Consider the following 16,364-nt stretch of genomic DNA (forward strand, 5'->3'; position numbering starts at 1 on the left):
AGGTTCTCTAAAGCTAATCAAGAAACGTGGATTTAAAGCTACAGCACCATGAAGTTGGCGGGCATGCAATGGTGCAAGGTCCGACTCGAATCGTGCAAGAGGGAGAGAGTGCGGAGCCAGTGAAGTTGGAGCGCATCCTGGGACCGAAGTAACAAAATGGCATCTATCGGAAAACAATGAGAAGGGCTGAATAGTGCGGCGCTGGTCATATAACGGAAGGATTCGCCTGCATGTACAGCAAACCCGATCCTACGAGAGAAGATCGAAAGAGTGTGGCTGTTAGGAAAGATTTCATGATTGTATGTAATTTTCCCTCCATGTGGCAACCCCCAAACTTTTTGCTGTTGTTTTACACCCTGATCTAGACTTTGCCAGAGAAGCGCAGCCTTCTGCCCCACTCCTCTGGGCTTTTGCTCAATTCTTATGGGGAAACTGACATGCCCTTAAGACAGTCCGTACTGGGAGACTTTGTTTCCCTTAGTCCTTTCCTCATGTTGGAGCTTTTGTGCAACATGAAACAAGAGTGCCCTGTAACTTACTTTACCGCGCTCTTGGATCTCTAGTCATTCCATAGGCCCTAGAAACTCTCGCTGGACTTATTATGAACTGTGCAAGTGTGTCACAGGCAGGACTGGTGGCAGCTAGCGTTTCTCTTGTGTTTTGACCCCTTTTTCACCATGTTATCCGCGCTTACCGCGTTTGGCACAAATGAGTGGCCTGGCTCCAAAATGGCCATGCCACAAGGTTCTTTGTCCTGTCCCCTGACCCTCTTGCCCCTTCACCTTCCCCAGGTCGAGCCGACCCGGGTTAGTCCTTATTTGGTCATGCACTTTCCCGCGAAACCCAAAGCTTTTGCAGGCTTCTGCATGCCTTGTGTGTGTGCCTCCAGGATGTGGGCTGGGATGTCTGTTCCCAATACACATCCTGGGTGCCAGAGAGTTTGGAGTATCCTGAATGCCTGGGACCAGCGTGGTCCGTGATAGGTCCACGTCTGGTGTGTTTGTGAGCAGATCTCCCATAGGGTTCTCTCCGTTTTGGCGCGAAGGGAACTTTGGATAAGAGGAGGTTGAAAACACCACTATCATGTCGATCTCCTGAGTTCACACCGATCAAGGGATAAGGAGCCAAGTATCCTGCAACAAGAAGCTGAGTCGAGGAAACGCTGGTGACCCGCTGAAGGTTTGGCACCCTGAACTGCTGTCGTCCTGCGAGACCTCTCTGCATCTGATCGTCCTAGAAGGCCTGCAAAGGCGCTTTGACCCATTGGAATAGTGGGATCAACTATTCCTGGCACCTTCATCAAACCTTGCAAGTAAGCCCCTTCGGAAGTATCCCTGGGCCAACCAGTGGGCTGACCAGCTTACGCAGGACCCTTTGCTCTGTCACCGCCGGCGTTTCGGGGTAGCCCTCGATACTTGGTCTACTGCTTGCTCTGCGTCCACGGCACCCTCACACCGAATTTCGTACACTTGGCATTCCCAGGTGTGAAGTGAGATGAGTGCGCCCCGACCAGAGTAAACACGGTTGCCGTGTTGCCCTGCTGTGGTAACAACCTGTGCATGTTCGCTGCATTTAGGACACCCTCGACCCTGCATCCTGCTACACGGAATCTACACGGTGTCGAGACGTCCTGATTATCACATCTGAACCTGCCAGCAACGTGAACTGAACTGGAGAAGTCTGGGTCTGCCTGCGTCAGGGACCGGTGAGTAGTCCATACCCCAACCGGTGGCCCCTCGCACAGGAGCCCGTTTCTTTTTTACCGCTGTTGCGAAATAGCGACTGTATCCCGCATTCTCACCCTGCCTCTGCCCACAAGTGGAGGCCTTGCTTGAGTAGTGGGGACTTGTTCTGCATCGCTTCATTCACCTTCCTGAACTGCCTGAGACCCTTGAAGAAACCCTACTTTATCCATTGGCACCAGCGCGTGCAGGTACTTTTGAGCATAAGGCTCCTCTCTTCGTAGGGCTCGGACTTCCTCCTAGTTAGGTGTATTTCTGATGTCAAACTGGGTCTAATGATTACTTGCACTGCCTGTTTTCTTCCCCATCTAGGTGGTCTACATATTACGTGCTCCTAACTCCTTAGACCCCTCGGTCTTGTATATATATTGTATTGATTGTGATGTGTTGGTTTACTTTAGTATTATTGTGATTCTTTGCTATGGTCGATGTTACAAAGGCCTTGTAATAAATGTGTCTATATTTTTAATATAATACCTGTCTGGAGCAATTTGTAAGTATCCCTGCTTTGTGTGCTCATTGAGGTCTTTCAGTCACCCTCACCCCTCTTGAGACTTAGTCTTGACCGCCGCCATCACTATCCTGATTGGTCTGTGTTAGGGAGAATTCTCTCTTTAGGCTGAATTTCCTAACCTAGTGAGTCCCCCAGCAGCTTTGCTGGATTTCTGGAGTTTGTTTTTTCCTCCTGCCAAGAGTGAGACTCTTTTTCTCCCACTCTTGGACATGATTTATGGTATTCCTTTGACTAGTAATGTGTTTTATGGGCTATGGGGTCCTTTACTCCATATGGTCGCATGTGTTTTTCCTATGTGTGTTACACAACACCCTCCGTGCAGTAACACAGGGGTGTCATAGTGACACCCCACCATAGACTCCTTACCTTGGGACTGACTACTGTCTCCCAGGCATGTAAAGTCACCATTGCCTTTACTAGTCCCAAATTATTAACAGAAACCAGTACAAACCATCATATTGTGGACGTACTGGTCGGGGCAATTCGATTGCCCCTGGGTCTGTTAGTCGAGGGGGCATGTCTCCGTCCCCCCTGATCGAGTTTTGGCTGGTGGCAGTGGAAACTACTTTTTATATTCGACCGCATATATTTTCCTATGGGATTTTCCCATTGTCGAGGCTACCAACTTTAATTATTTAATTCTCATAGCCTCGAACATACAGCCGGTTTATTTAATTAATATTAATTCTCCGGTTGGTATTTTTTGCCAAGACTCGATTCTAAAATGGCGTTTGTGTTCTCTTCTGTGACTCCAACCCAAGTCGAGCCCTTTGTTCCACTTTTTGGCGGCCTTCTCCACAGAAGTCTCCAAAAGTGGTGCCACTCTGTCTGGGTACCACAGGGAGTGTGGGAGGGGGTTTAGGCACCCTGGACTGAGTTACCTTGGTAACTCAAGTCGCACTCTTGTGTGATTGGCCCACTTAAGCATGTTTGATTGACAGCTAGGCTGAGTGAATGGGGGTTTTCTGCATAAAAGCAGGGCTTTGGGGACTGGAACTTCAGAAGTCGCCACAGGACCTGAGAATCCGACGAGGGAGAAGCTGAGCCGACCTACCACGACGACACCACCGGTGGAGCCCTGCAGAATCGACTCACCACTTCCCGACGACAGAGAAGATCTCCCGGCTGGAGAGGCTTCTTCCCCTGACTGGTGGGCACAACCAGTTTACCTTTTCTTCTTCGCACCCCAGCCCGGTTGGTGGTCGAACTGCCCGTGCCAAGCACCCCGGCAGCCGGATAGCCACTCACCACTGAACCGCGAAGCACCGGACTGCTCCTTGTACCTGACAAACTCTGCGGCTGGTTTCTTCCCTGGCAGTGCAACGGACTCCTGTCTTCCTCCACGACGAGATCCTCTCTTCCCCCGGACGAAGCACCGACTTGCATCCGCTGCCAGGAACAACTGCCCCCGCTGGAGCGTTCTCACCACTTTAAGGTACCGTGTCCGCCAGGCCTCCCTTTCTAAAGATTGCTACAAGGTAATAATAACCCCTTAACCTTCTGGACTGGGCTGGCCGCCTTGACCCTCTAACTGGTCCCTTTCGTTGGTCCAACTCCTTTTTGAACCTTTACAAGAGTTTCGTGCACTGCAACCGTGTGACCCTGGACACATTTCGTTTGGATCCTCTGAAAGTGGGTCCGGCCTCTTGAACTCTAACTTCACGGTTTTTACTTTGCCTTTCTCTCTTGTCATGTTCTGGTAAAAGTGTTGGGATCTGTTTCAACTTGTTCTCTGCTATTCTCTCCCTTTTTAAACAAACTATTAGAGTGCCATCTACGTTAAGCGTTCACCGCTGTCTGAAAATAAATGGAGCTTTACTTAAGACTTGTCTAATATTCTTTTAAGGGAGTGTAAATCTTTTAGTGACCGTGTTTTTGAATTGCTTACTATTAGTGCCTGTGTGTTTTTCTAGATGTGGTTTTAAATAAATAATTATATCTCTTTTACACCAAGCCCCGGTCAGTGTTTACTTGTTCTACTGTGTTCTCTTGACCTATTGTGAATACTCTGTTTTCTGCCTAACTCTTCTTGAGGGAAGTCTGACTGCTCAGCCACAGCTACCAAGTGAATCTGTGTGGTACAGACTGCTACCAAGTGGGTTTACTGCCAAACACCTGTAGTCCTAAATCTTTTGCAGTGGTCCCAGAGAGAACTGCACAGGTTTCTGCCTAACAGTCTGGCTTGTCCAGAGGTTACCCTGTTCCAAGAAACTAGGCTGACCTTCTGAACCTCTGCCCCTCCAGGTCCGAGTTCAGAAATCCATCTTAACAGTGGCAACCGCAGGGTTGCAAGCGAAGCCGACATGGTAGAAGAAATAATGCGGCTGATCGGCGAGGCGCAGATGGAATAATGTGAAGCTCGGTCTTCCGAGCAAAGCAGACCCGGCGCTGAGACAGAGGTTAGCAAGATTGTAACAATGGGAGACTGCAGAGTTCAATGACGTGGGAAAGCATACAAAAGAAGCAGAGAACACAGGGGCTCAGCTGCTGCATTGTGACATTATATCACGGCACATAAGCATACGTGCTGACTGCATGAACATCATCGTGACTTCCAACTAGTTTTCGTGGACCACAACACGAGCGCTCCCGGGAGTACTTGGAAACCCATTAATGCTTATCGCGCAGTGGAGATTTGAGCTCCCAGCACGCTCCTGCCTTGGATCTAGCAGGTGATCACCGTCACCTCAGCAATACAGACTAGAGCCGGGTTGTGTATTTCACCCTCTAGGCAAGCCGTACAGCATTTGTCCACTGTTCGCCTGCCCCTGCCTCAGCTGGGATTAAGCAGCACTTGGGAGAAATGGAACAAAAGCACTCCACAAAGGCTGCGAGGAAGCAACTAAATGTAATCCTGACACTGGCTACAAGCGTTGGCTGGAGCGCACCGCATTGCAGCACCAGATAACATAATCATGTTGGGGATAAGGCAGAGTGTGTCTATATCACAAGTGACATCAGCCTGCGGGTCAGACACATTGTGGGCAAGGATTTTGGCACGCTCCGGATACGATAGATGCTACCTGTTACTTGAGGACTCACTGGTGAAGCAGAGGCACGTAACTGCGGGTGAGCGAAGCACTATCGCTGGAGACGCAGAGCTAGACAGACCAATGTGGGTGTGATCCGATCAGTGGCTAAGTACCCTGGGACAGCCGTGAGATGCTACAATGCCCAGGAGGGGTGTGGTAAAAACGGCAGAACAGTGCCCAATGTGACAGCGGGTGACCTTGAGGCCTGATGAGGAATCTTCACAATACCCAAGCATGACAAGGGATGGACCGCTCTGGACAGAAGACGCATACCCAGACATCACTGGACGTGCAGGGGTACTATAAAGAGTGGGCGAAGGAGTATCCCTGATTGCGCACGGATAGAAACGGATGCCTACAGCCGCGACAGGGGTGCATGAGGAGCAGCGGAGGCATAGTGTTGTATGTGCCGTGGCGCTGTGTGAGACACTGCGCAAATCAGACCCAAACAAGCAAGGCCTGGCGATGGGACGTGGGAACACTATATGAATGCCATCGCAAAGTGGACAACCCTGCTAGGCACACCAACTGGAGGCTGACGGAAGCAGCAGTAACATTATGTGAAGTATGTACCATAAATGAGCAGATAAGGTCAGCCATAACATTAAAAATGGGCGCTGTGGCCACAAATGGCTCGGTGAGGTGCTGTGCTCGGAGTTCCGTGCAAGAGCATGCACACGGGGGGGTCGGTCGCAGCACTTGGAGGACTGAACATTAGTGCATGATGCCTCATGCAGCGACATGTTGAGGGACGTGCGCATTGATCACATACCCATAACCAGCGCATGAACTCCTTAAACTAGAGTGCAGACATTACAAAGGTGCAGACAAATGCACGTTCAACCTCCAGCCGGCACAGGACAGACATTCTGGACACAAGAAGCTCCCAGAGAGGAGAGAGACAGGAGCTTGGGAAGCATCGAGGTAACACAGCACTGAGGAGGCTACCGAAACGACGACAGAGATGGCGTTCAAAATTAACAAAGTCAAGGGGAAGCAACCTACGATGGATATTTTCAGCAAACCACTACAGTCACCAGATGTGTCTGCACAGGCAAAAGGAGATGCACGAGGGATAACCCCCCCACAGCGTGATGATCATCAGATATTAGAGGCCATAGCTAAGCTGAAAGCTTCATAGGGGAGTAAAATCGACACAGCCATGGCAGAACTGAAAACCGCCCTGGAATTCAAAATAGATGCGGTCAGTGTGGACGTAAACCTCTTAAGGCAGGATGTAGGAAAGCTAGCTGAGTGCACAAGCGGCCTGGAGAGCAAGGTGAAGACTAACGCAGACGTTGGCATGGCCAATGCCAAGGAGGTTCATATATTACAACAAGTGCTCAACCTGGAAAGCCGAGCAGAAGAGGCGGAGGGGCGGGCAAGACACTACAACATATGGGTGGTGGGTTTACCGGAAGAAGAAGGCACAGACCCGACAAACTATGTAGAGAACATGCTACTTCAGCAGATGGGAGCAGGCGTGCTCACTCAGGGGTTCACAGTCGAAAGGGGGCACAGGGCCCAGCTCAGAAGGCCCCAACCCGGGAGCCCCACCTCGCGCAGAGTTTGAAGGGGTGTTAACAGTTATGGAGCGAGCTTACACCTATTCATCACTGCGGAAGGGGAAGGGGTGAGGGGCGGAACAGGATACGGATAAGATGGGGATCTCAAGATAGTGACATGGAATGTCAGGGGGCTCAATAGCTGTTTTAAAAGGAATAAGGTCATGAAGTACTTGAAGAGACAGAGAATTGACATTGCCTTATTGCAGGAGACTCACTTAACAAAAGAGAAACAGGAATTGGTGGAGAGGAAATGGAGAGGGACCACCATAGGGTCAGTATATTCGGCGTACACCAGAGGGGTTATTACGTGGCTAGCACCGCATGCCCCCTTTAAACTGTTACAGTCTACCATAGAGCCAGATGGGAGGATGGTACTAATAAGGGGATTAGTGGAAAATGGGGAGCTGAGCATAATCAACACGTTTATCCCAAATCAAGATGCCACAGGCTACTTCAGGACCTTATACAATAAGATCATTCCATATATGGGGCGGCAGTTATATGGGGAGGAGACTTTAATTGTACGCTGGACCCCAAGGTATATAGATCAGACATGAAGGTGGACAAGACTACCCCGGCAGCTAAATCCCTAAAGATCCTATTGAGAGATTTTAATCTGGTAGACGTGGGGAGGATGCACCACCAACAGGATAGGCACTACTCCCACTATTCTGCTCCACATAACCTGTATACAAGGTTGGACTACCTATTTGCTGCACCGGAGTTGACGAGGGAACTAGTGCGGTCGGAATACAAAGCGAGAGTCTTCTCTGACCACTCGCCTCTGATTATAACATGGCTATACTTGCCACCCAGGGCATGGATCCGACATGGAAACACAGGGCCGAAGCTTTGAAAGATACAATATTTAGGGAGGATATAAGAAAGGAAATTGTGGAGTTCTTTGAACATAACACAGAGTGTGTAGACTCGGCCGGCATAGTATGGGAGGCATTTAAGGTGGTGGTAAGAGGAGCAGCAATATCCAAATCCAAAGGTCTGCAGGGGGGAATAGTACATCTTCTACATGAAGAGGAGAAGAAACTAGAGGCAATTATGCGAAAGAGCAAGCATTCCCCTGAGGATGCTGGAACAATAAGACAGTTTCAACAGGATTGTAGGGAGTATTGGGAGAGGTTATGTAACTTGAGCTATAAAAAATAAGTGGAAAGATAGCACGCAGGGGGAGACAAGCAGGGCAGGCTACTAGCCTGGCTATAAAAGAGTGAGACACCCAGGCAAACAATTAGAGCAGTACGGGGAATGAACGGACAAATACTGGACACCCAAGAAGGGATTAACAGGGGCTTTTTGGAGTTCTACCAGCAACTATATAGGGATGTTGGGGAGGGTGATGGAGAGGAGGTTGATTGAAACATTGGCGGATATTGGCCTTACCAAATTAGGAATTGTTGAGACAGAAGCCCTGGAGGTACCAATTACGGTGGAGGAACTAGAAGCAGTGATCAAGCTTTTACCTACTAGTAAGGCCCCAGGGGCGGATGGACTCCCTAGCGAGTTCTACAAAACATACAAGGAGGAGGTGCTCCCCCCAGTATTAGCTATGCTAAATGAAGCTTTGGATAGGTGGATACTGCCGGAGTCCCTAAGGGAAACGATTGTTATCCCACTTCTTAAGCCTAACAAACCATGCATGGACTGCAGGTCATATCGACTGCTATCCATTCTTAACCAAGATAGCAAGATACTCACGGCAGTGTTGGTGAATAGACTGAGACCAGTTATCAACAAACCGGGTATGTACCGTGCAGAAGTATATCTGATAATCTTAGAAGGCTACATCACGTCATAGAACAAACGGAAGAGGACCCACAGGAGGTTGCTATAATCTCATTGGATGCGGTGAAGGCCTTCGACTCGGTCAAATGGCCTTGGTTGATGGCAGCCTTAAAGGAGTATGGGGTTGGGCCCACGTACTTGAGGTGGGCACAACTGCTGTACAGTACACCATTGGCCCGAGTTAGGACTGGAGCGACCATCTCAGATCAATGGCAACTTAATAGGGGTACTAGACAGGGATGCCCATGGTCCCTGATGTTGTTTATTTTAGCACTAGAACCCCTGGCGATATAATTGAGGCATCAATTTGGAGAGGTGGGGAACAGCACGAAAGGAGGGCAACACCTGATATCCATGTATGCTGATGATATGCCAATGTATTTAAGATATCCTGAGGAGAACCTACAGTATATCTTGGAAGTAATGGGGAGATATGCTGTGCTGTCTGGCATAACAGTGAATCCCAAGAAATCATGTATATTCCCCCTGGGTAGATGTAAAGGGATACCTGTTAGGCAGAATCTCCTGCAGTACCCTTTGGGAACCCTACAGGCAATTAAGACTACAAGTGTAAGCACAATTTCACCTTTGGTACAAGCCTGTGCTTTACAGTAAAGTGGCAGTGATGGCTGAGCGACCAGACTTATCTCAAGAGTTTAAGTTAGCAGTAGAACAAGTTACACAAAGGACCAACTAATACAGTGATTCAAGTAAACACTTACTCAAGGTTTCTTAATAAAAGAATATACATTTATTTACTCAGTCAGTTAGAAAACATCACACTAGCATAAGCAGTTCAATATCACACACTAATAAACCACAAAAATCCAACCAGTACGTAAATGAACAAGTTTAGCTCCTATGAAGTGGGAGCAAAATGGCACTTCAAATACTTATTAAAGAGATAAAAAGACAAGGGCCCTCATTACGAGGTTGGAGGTAGCCGCCTCCAAAACCCTTCCGACTCCGCCCTGGTGAATGGAGCAATTACCAGTCCATTCCAAGGTCGGAAGGACCGGTAATTCCCCATTCACCAGGGCCATTCCCCATTCCCATTTGAGCCCCCATAGGGCTTAATGGGAATGGGGAAGGTGCTAATAACGGTACCGCAAGTTGCGGTACCATTATTGGCTCTAGAGTCCCTTTGCGGGTCCCGTCCTTAACACCTGCAAAAAAACAGGCGTTACGGAGGGACCCACAAAGGCAACTCGTAGTAGGGCAGTAAGGGATTACCGGCACCGGTGCCCTTACCGGTGCCGGTAATCCCTTTCCTGCCCACCTCCTAATGAGGCCAAAGGTTATAAGAATAGACAGCCCAAATACATTCATAGGCAGGGCAAAGGGTTTCAGTTAAATACAACCAGCAATTCTTCTCATAGGCCTGAACCAAAGTCAATGGTTCAGAGTCTTAGTATAGGATAGCACAGTTCTGGTAGATAACGGTTAAGTCTTTGCCACAGAATTTAGAAGAAGTTGGCCAGGCCAAAATTTTGATGAATGTTTAGGGAAGGACAAGCCTTCGAAGTTGAAGAAAGTTTCACGCACATTCTCGATGGCCGAAAATAGTTCTGGGCCGCGTTTGCACAGTACCTTGTTAATGAAGAAAGCTGTAGCTGAGGCAGTTGTTCCTGGCAGTTCGAGCAGATCTCTCTGTTCCTGAGCTTCAGTCGTGGGGACAAGGAGGACATTGGGAGGTTCCTGCACTGCCCAGGGATGGGGCCAAAAGCTGTAGCAAGACATCGGTTTAAGGTGTGAGTGCCTTAAAGTCCACGAGCTGGTTTCCTTCCCTCTGGCTATCCGTTTTTCAACAGCACTCTGACAAAAATGTGACCAGATGGGGACGGTGTCGTGGTGGCTTACGAGTTGGTAGTTCCCACCGAACTCAAGGGAAGAAGTTAACCTTGAAGGGCTTCTCTGTCGATTGGAGTTTCAGGCAATTCGGACCTGCAGCAGGGCTTCAGCAGTCATCCAGGAGTTGCAGCAGTCCTCTTCCTTCAGCTCGTCTTCAGTTCTTACGTTCCAGTGGTCGACTCGGCTTTCCAAGTCCCAGAGACCTGCTTTTAAACAGTTTTTCCCCCATTAATTCCAGCCTGACTGTCACTCACACAGCAGGGTGGCTGTCCTTGCCGGATAGCCAGTCAGTCAATCACGCCAGAGTGCATTCAGGTCTCCTAGGAGTCTAATCACAGGGAGTTTTGGGCACCTCCCTCGCATCCTGTTCATCCCAGACACTCAGGCGCCAGAGGAGGGCTTCAGCACTGAAGCCCGCCAAAGGCTAAAGAACAAAGGGACCAAACCTTGTTTGGCGCGCAGAGACAAACAAAAGAAGGACTTTTCCTAAAAGAAATGGCGAAGAAAAATGACCAGAGTCTGTTTTTACAGAAAGGTCTGGGCCGCCATATTGAAAAACATGGCTGACCCAATTTTTTTATCAAGCTCGAAAGTATATGTAGAGGGTTTGTGTGGCACAATACTAGAAACAGGGGAGCATTATGGAAGCTGCAAAATACGTATGACCAAGGGGGCATTAAATTGCCCAACTTCGAGATTTACTATTTGGCCAGCCAACTACAATATGTAGCTACATGGATATCGGAAGACTCAACATCAGAGTCTAGATTGTTGAGGGCTAAATGTGTCCCGTTTTTCTTAAGAGTGGTTATGGGTGCTGAAGCCACAGCAAGATCGGAGGACGAGAATGTTGGACTTAGGATGGAAGATCTGGCGAAGAGCTTGTCGGGTCATGGGGAACCCGACCCCTGTGTCCTCACAAATGCCGCTAGTGGCATTGAAAGGAGTAGACAAGCAATTGAGTAAGATAATCCGGAAACATTGGGAACCGATTGGGATAGCCACGCTAGGAGACATATGGCAAGAGGGGAAGGCGGTGGAGTTTGACTCACTGGTGGCGGACACCGGTCTACACCAAGGACAATATATCACTCACACTAGGCTGGAGCGGAAGATAAAAGATACGTGGTCAGAAATGGTGCTGGAGGGGCCGCACGATACGGCCATAGAAACATTTTATCATATATCAGAAGGGGGCCATGAAGTTTCCCAGATTTATGAACTATTGATGTCAAGGGTGGGGAAGGAGGTGCTCCAGTTGAGACGAGACTGGGAAGAGGAAGCTAGGGAATCTATGAGTGACGGATTGTGGGGGAGGATTCAGAGATACAATAAAAAAGTATCTAGGAACGCGAGTTTGCAGCAAATCCAGTTATATATTACCCAGAGGGCGTATATGACCCTCCAGAGGATTGCAAGGTTCAAGAATGCTGGAATACAAACATGTCCCAAATGTGAGGAGTTGGATGCAGGAATGATACATATGTTCTGGCCGTGCCCGGAAATAAGGAGATTCTGGTTGGAGGTGGCCCATCTCTTGGCCGAGAAAGGGATTAAACTGGAGGTAGAATCTTTGTGAGCATGCATGGTGGGAGGGTTTTTCAGGCCGCGCAAGTAAGCAAACTCAAAGACTTTGCCTACATACTGGCCAAGTGTAGGATTGCCATGGGCTGGAAAGCAAGTAATAGGCCAAGGGTGGAAACTTGGTGGCATGACCCTCAAAAATGGGTGGATGCGGAAACAGTGGTGTGGAGTGAGGCAGCCAACAGAGGGGGGGGGGGGGAGAAGCAGAGACACCGAGGGCCTGGAGGCACTTGGTAGCTACTTTGTCTGAGTCGACCCTGACCAGCCTTGATGACAAGGATTCCTCAGAGGGTGAGGGGAGGACGGTACCCCAAGATAGGGCAGTCGAAGGTGGTGATTGGGAGTAAGCTTAGGGTGGGAAGAGGGTAACGTGACCGCAGTGGATATAATAGGATACTGTATATGACATTGGGAAGCTATGACGGATATTCACTGTTTGGTCTCTTTTGGTTGTTGTGTTTGTTAAAATTAATACAATTGTTTTTAAAAAAAACTCTATGTTAATGTAAGTGGAACATTCATTATATTTTAATATTTAAATTAGCAATGCTTACCATTATGTGCTATATACGATTTGAATTCACTTTAAATAGAAATATTTACAGATCGGGTTGCAGTGATAAATCTATTGACATTGTTCCTCTGACTTGTCTACAGGAAAGGTTATTGCAAGGAGACACAGCAGACAAAAGGAATAGGTTTGCTCAGGAAATTCTGAAAAGTGAACGGATCTATGTACAGATGCTGACTATTGTGAGAGATGTGTATGTTGTTCCCCTCAAAGCTGCATTAGCCTCTAACCGTGCCATCCTGAGTATTGCCAATGTCCAAATAATCTTCTCTGATGTCCTGGAGATCCTGCAGCTGAACAGGTACTGCATGCACCTTCTTCAAGGTCTTTTTGGTGAACGTTTTAATGAATGTAACAGATTCCGCACTGAATGGTTCTTGACTAGTAAAACCTGCTGTGAATGACCAATATGAGGACTGTACTGCACTTAAATGGTTAATTCCACGGCAGTAGTTGACTTAACATAATGTCAAATTATTGGTGTAGTGTCTACCGTGCTACTATTTTGTCAGAACAGTTGCCTTCCAAATCTAGTCAAACAGGAGACCAAGTTGGGTACTGGCACTCAGAAATGAAAGTTGCCATGCTTTTGGTTAAAGACTTTTATTAACACAAAAAAGGTTGGGAAAGTGCCTCTCTGACCCTGCTCGAACAGGAATGTCCCTACCGAAAACCAAAGCTGAGGATCTGTCCGTGTCAGGATGTCAAAATCGTAACTGTCCTGGTATCCAAACGTTCTATCCGGACCCTCACACTACAAATCAAAACTGTAAAGTGAAAAGGGAAAATGTCTTTAACCTGATGATTGCAAAAAGAGTTCATAAAGAATAAAATAGAACAGCTTCACCATAAATGTTCTCCACGGTAAAATAACCTTGGTTCCAAAGAGTGATTCCCTTCTCCTGCATTCTTCTGCAATTTCCGTGACTCTTGGTCGAACAGTTCTTGGCGTCTTTCTAGGCCCACAACAATCCTGTTAGTTACAAGGCTAAGTAGCCTTGTAGTTCCTTCTTTCAAAATTCCTCCTTGTTCAGCAAACTGTTTTATATCATGTCTTGGGACTTCCTGTATATTTGCAGCTGCCTGGTATATTCCCCTGCAGAGTTCTTATTCACTTGTGATTGCCTGGTATACTCCCCTGCCAGGACTTCTTTGGCAATTGCAACTCTCTGGTTTACCCACCTGCCAGGACTTCTTACATTCTCAGGTAACAGTTCCTCTTTTACTTCCACAATTGCATGCATCTTCTTGAGTATTGTACATCTGGTTGATTCAACATTCGCTCTGGGTTCCCCCCATATTTGCATCTCATGCACTCATATATAGCTGGGGTCTTTATTTTCAATAGGCCTCCTTGGTTTGCAATCCGTCTTTTTAATGTGTGTTTCTGTGGCTTTAATGTTTATAGTTTGTATTTGGCATGGTCGCGGAAATGCCCCGGGTTCTCCACTTTGCTTGGGTTGACTCACCGGCTCTGTGTGGCGTCTTTGGTGCCGTTCGCACTTCTGCTGCAAGGCTTTGCTGCCTGCTTTCCACTTTGGACTGCTTTCACGTCATTCTGGTTCATGGCTTCACTTCAGCACGCCTGTCTCACTTCAGGTCCCGGTAGGTAAAACGCTGCTTTCTCTGGTTGCCAAATGCCCAGGAATCTTACCATGGCTCCTGCTGTGTCTGCGGCCCGTTCTGCTTGCACAGCGTTCCTCTGTTTCCCTGCTGGTGAGCCCCCCATCGGTTCGTGCTTCCAAGTTTCACAAGCCTCCCTGAGAGGTGCAATGACTTCTCCCAAACAGCAGCTGCAGCCTCTTGCAGTTTGTTTTCGATCTTTAAATGTCCTGCACACAGCTGCATTTTGAAAACAACTAGAACGCTCATTGAGCTTGAGGCTCCTTCTGCTCTGCATCGTTCTCTTCGTCCTCTTCATCCCAGTACTTGGGTAATTGTCAGAGATGTAGTCCATTGATGATATCAGATGAGGATTACTTGAAAGGTCCCTTTCAATGGTTCCAAATTGTGACCCAGTACTATATGGAGAATAATTAGATCTGGAAAAGGTAGTCTTGGATCTTTTACCTTTTTGATTAGGGATGGAGGTTTGGCCTAAAGTGTTTTGGGAAGAAAAGGTTTCTCTATTTTTCCTAAAGGGGGGTATAGATACATGACAATGGGCCATTAGGGTATTGGGTAAGAAGCAGTCTTCTTCATGGGCAAAAGGGGGAAACCTTGTGTCATACAATGAAGCTATGACATCTCCCCGGAGGCTGTCTCCTCCCATGTGAACCTCCCTCATCTAGCCGCCCTCGGGGTCAGGATCCGGTAGCGGCTGCCATCCCCTGGCCACATGGGAGGAGGTTACCACTGGTGAATCTGTGATGACTCCATTGAGGAAGGAGAGAGAGAGACCGAGAGAGATACACAGAGAGAGACAGAGGCAGAGAGATACAGACACACACACACACCCTTAGTCGGACACTATTTAAGTTCATAATAAAAGCTCATGTCCATGGTGCAGGATCAGTTTACCAGCTTTAGAGTGGACATGAAGCAGGCGATCCAGGACATTCGGCACCATGTTGAAAAGCTTGAAGAACGCACGGATACCCTGGAAAAGGTTGTACAAAACCTGGAGGAAGAAACCCTGCAATACAGTGAAGCTCAAGAACGTCTGGTCCGCCTGACCCACAATTTAGAGTTAAAGTGTGAAGATCTTGAAAATCGCTCTTGGCGAGCCAATATTCGCATCAAGAATATGGTGGAGTCGGTGGACGAGAAAAACTTGAAGAAGGCGGTGCAGGAGGTGTTCTGCAACGTTCTGGCAGAGAAAGATGCGGAGATGATTAGGGTGGATAGGGTTCATCGTGTGGGTCCTCGGCGGACGGGGGAACCGGGGGAGCGCCCCAGAGATGTGTTGGTGGCGATGTCGTCATACCCCCAAAAGGAGGAGATCCTGAGGAAGGCCAGGGGAATGGATCATATAATGATGAACGGGGTGGAAATTTACCTCTATCAGGACCTGGCGCAAGTGACTCTACAGAAGGGGAGGGCAATGGCGCCTGTAGTCCAGGAGCTGGTGAGCAAGAAGATCAGATATAGGTGGACCTTTCCGTTTGGATTGCTGTTTTCCTGGGAAGGGAGGTCACAGAGGGTGACCTCCTGTGAAGAGGGTCTTCAGCTGCTGGGCATGCAGGAGCAGGATGACGACAGTAGATCCCGGCAACGCAGGTCTGCGCCAAGCAACAAGTTATGGGAATGGAGGGAGGTCCAGCACAATAAGAAATAGATAGCAGGGAGATAGTCCTAATGAGCAGTAGTAAATATTCTAGGGGTGGCAGGCACTGATAGAAAGGGTATGGAGGAGCTTGGTGACATTATGGTCAATACGCTACAATGGTCAGTTTGGAACAGGCCCGGTAGGAGACATATAGAGGAATCTGTTAGGTAGGGTGGTAAAATGATGCGGGGTTAGGACTCCTCGAGGTGTTTTTTCCCGAGTTCTTTGAGGGACGGGTGCGAAGGGCCGTGCGTCCTAGCAATCATAGGTTCCCGGGCCCTCCTTGGGACAGTTTGGGGGTTGTTTGGGAGGGGGGGAGTTATACGTGGTTGGGGGGGCTGGGTAAGTTGTGACTTGAGGAGCGAAGTAGGTCCAGAGGGAGCATAGTTTGCGGGATGGACAGACTAGGATGGGTAAGTTGAAAATACTGACAT

At 48.4% G+C, this 16,364-nt stretch overlaps 1 protein-coding gene across 1 annotated transcript in view; it reads left to right on the plus strand.

Moving 5' to 3' along the window:
• The window catches only part of ECT2L (epithelial cell transforming 2 like), a 2,055,529-nt gene that overhangs the window by 1,261,644 nt on the left and 777,521 nt on the right, over window positions 1–16,364 (plus strand). The window contains exon 16 of the mRNA XM_069608104.1: window positions 12,749–12,963. Coding sequence (XP_069464205.1) covers window positions 12,749–12,963 — 215 coding nt within the window. The remainder of the gene's footprint in view (window positions 1–12,748; window positions 12,964–16,364) is intronic.

The sequence above is a fragment of the Ambystoma mexicanum genome, chromosome 4q, assembly GCF_040938575.1.
Source record: "Ambystoma mexicanum isolate Mex_15411 chromosome 4q, UKY_AmexF1_1, whole genome shotgun sequence".
Taxonomy (NCBI): Eukaryota; Metazoa; Chordata; class Amphibia; order Caudata; family Ambystomatidae; genus Ambystoma; species Ambystoma mexicanum.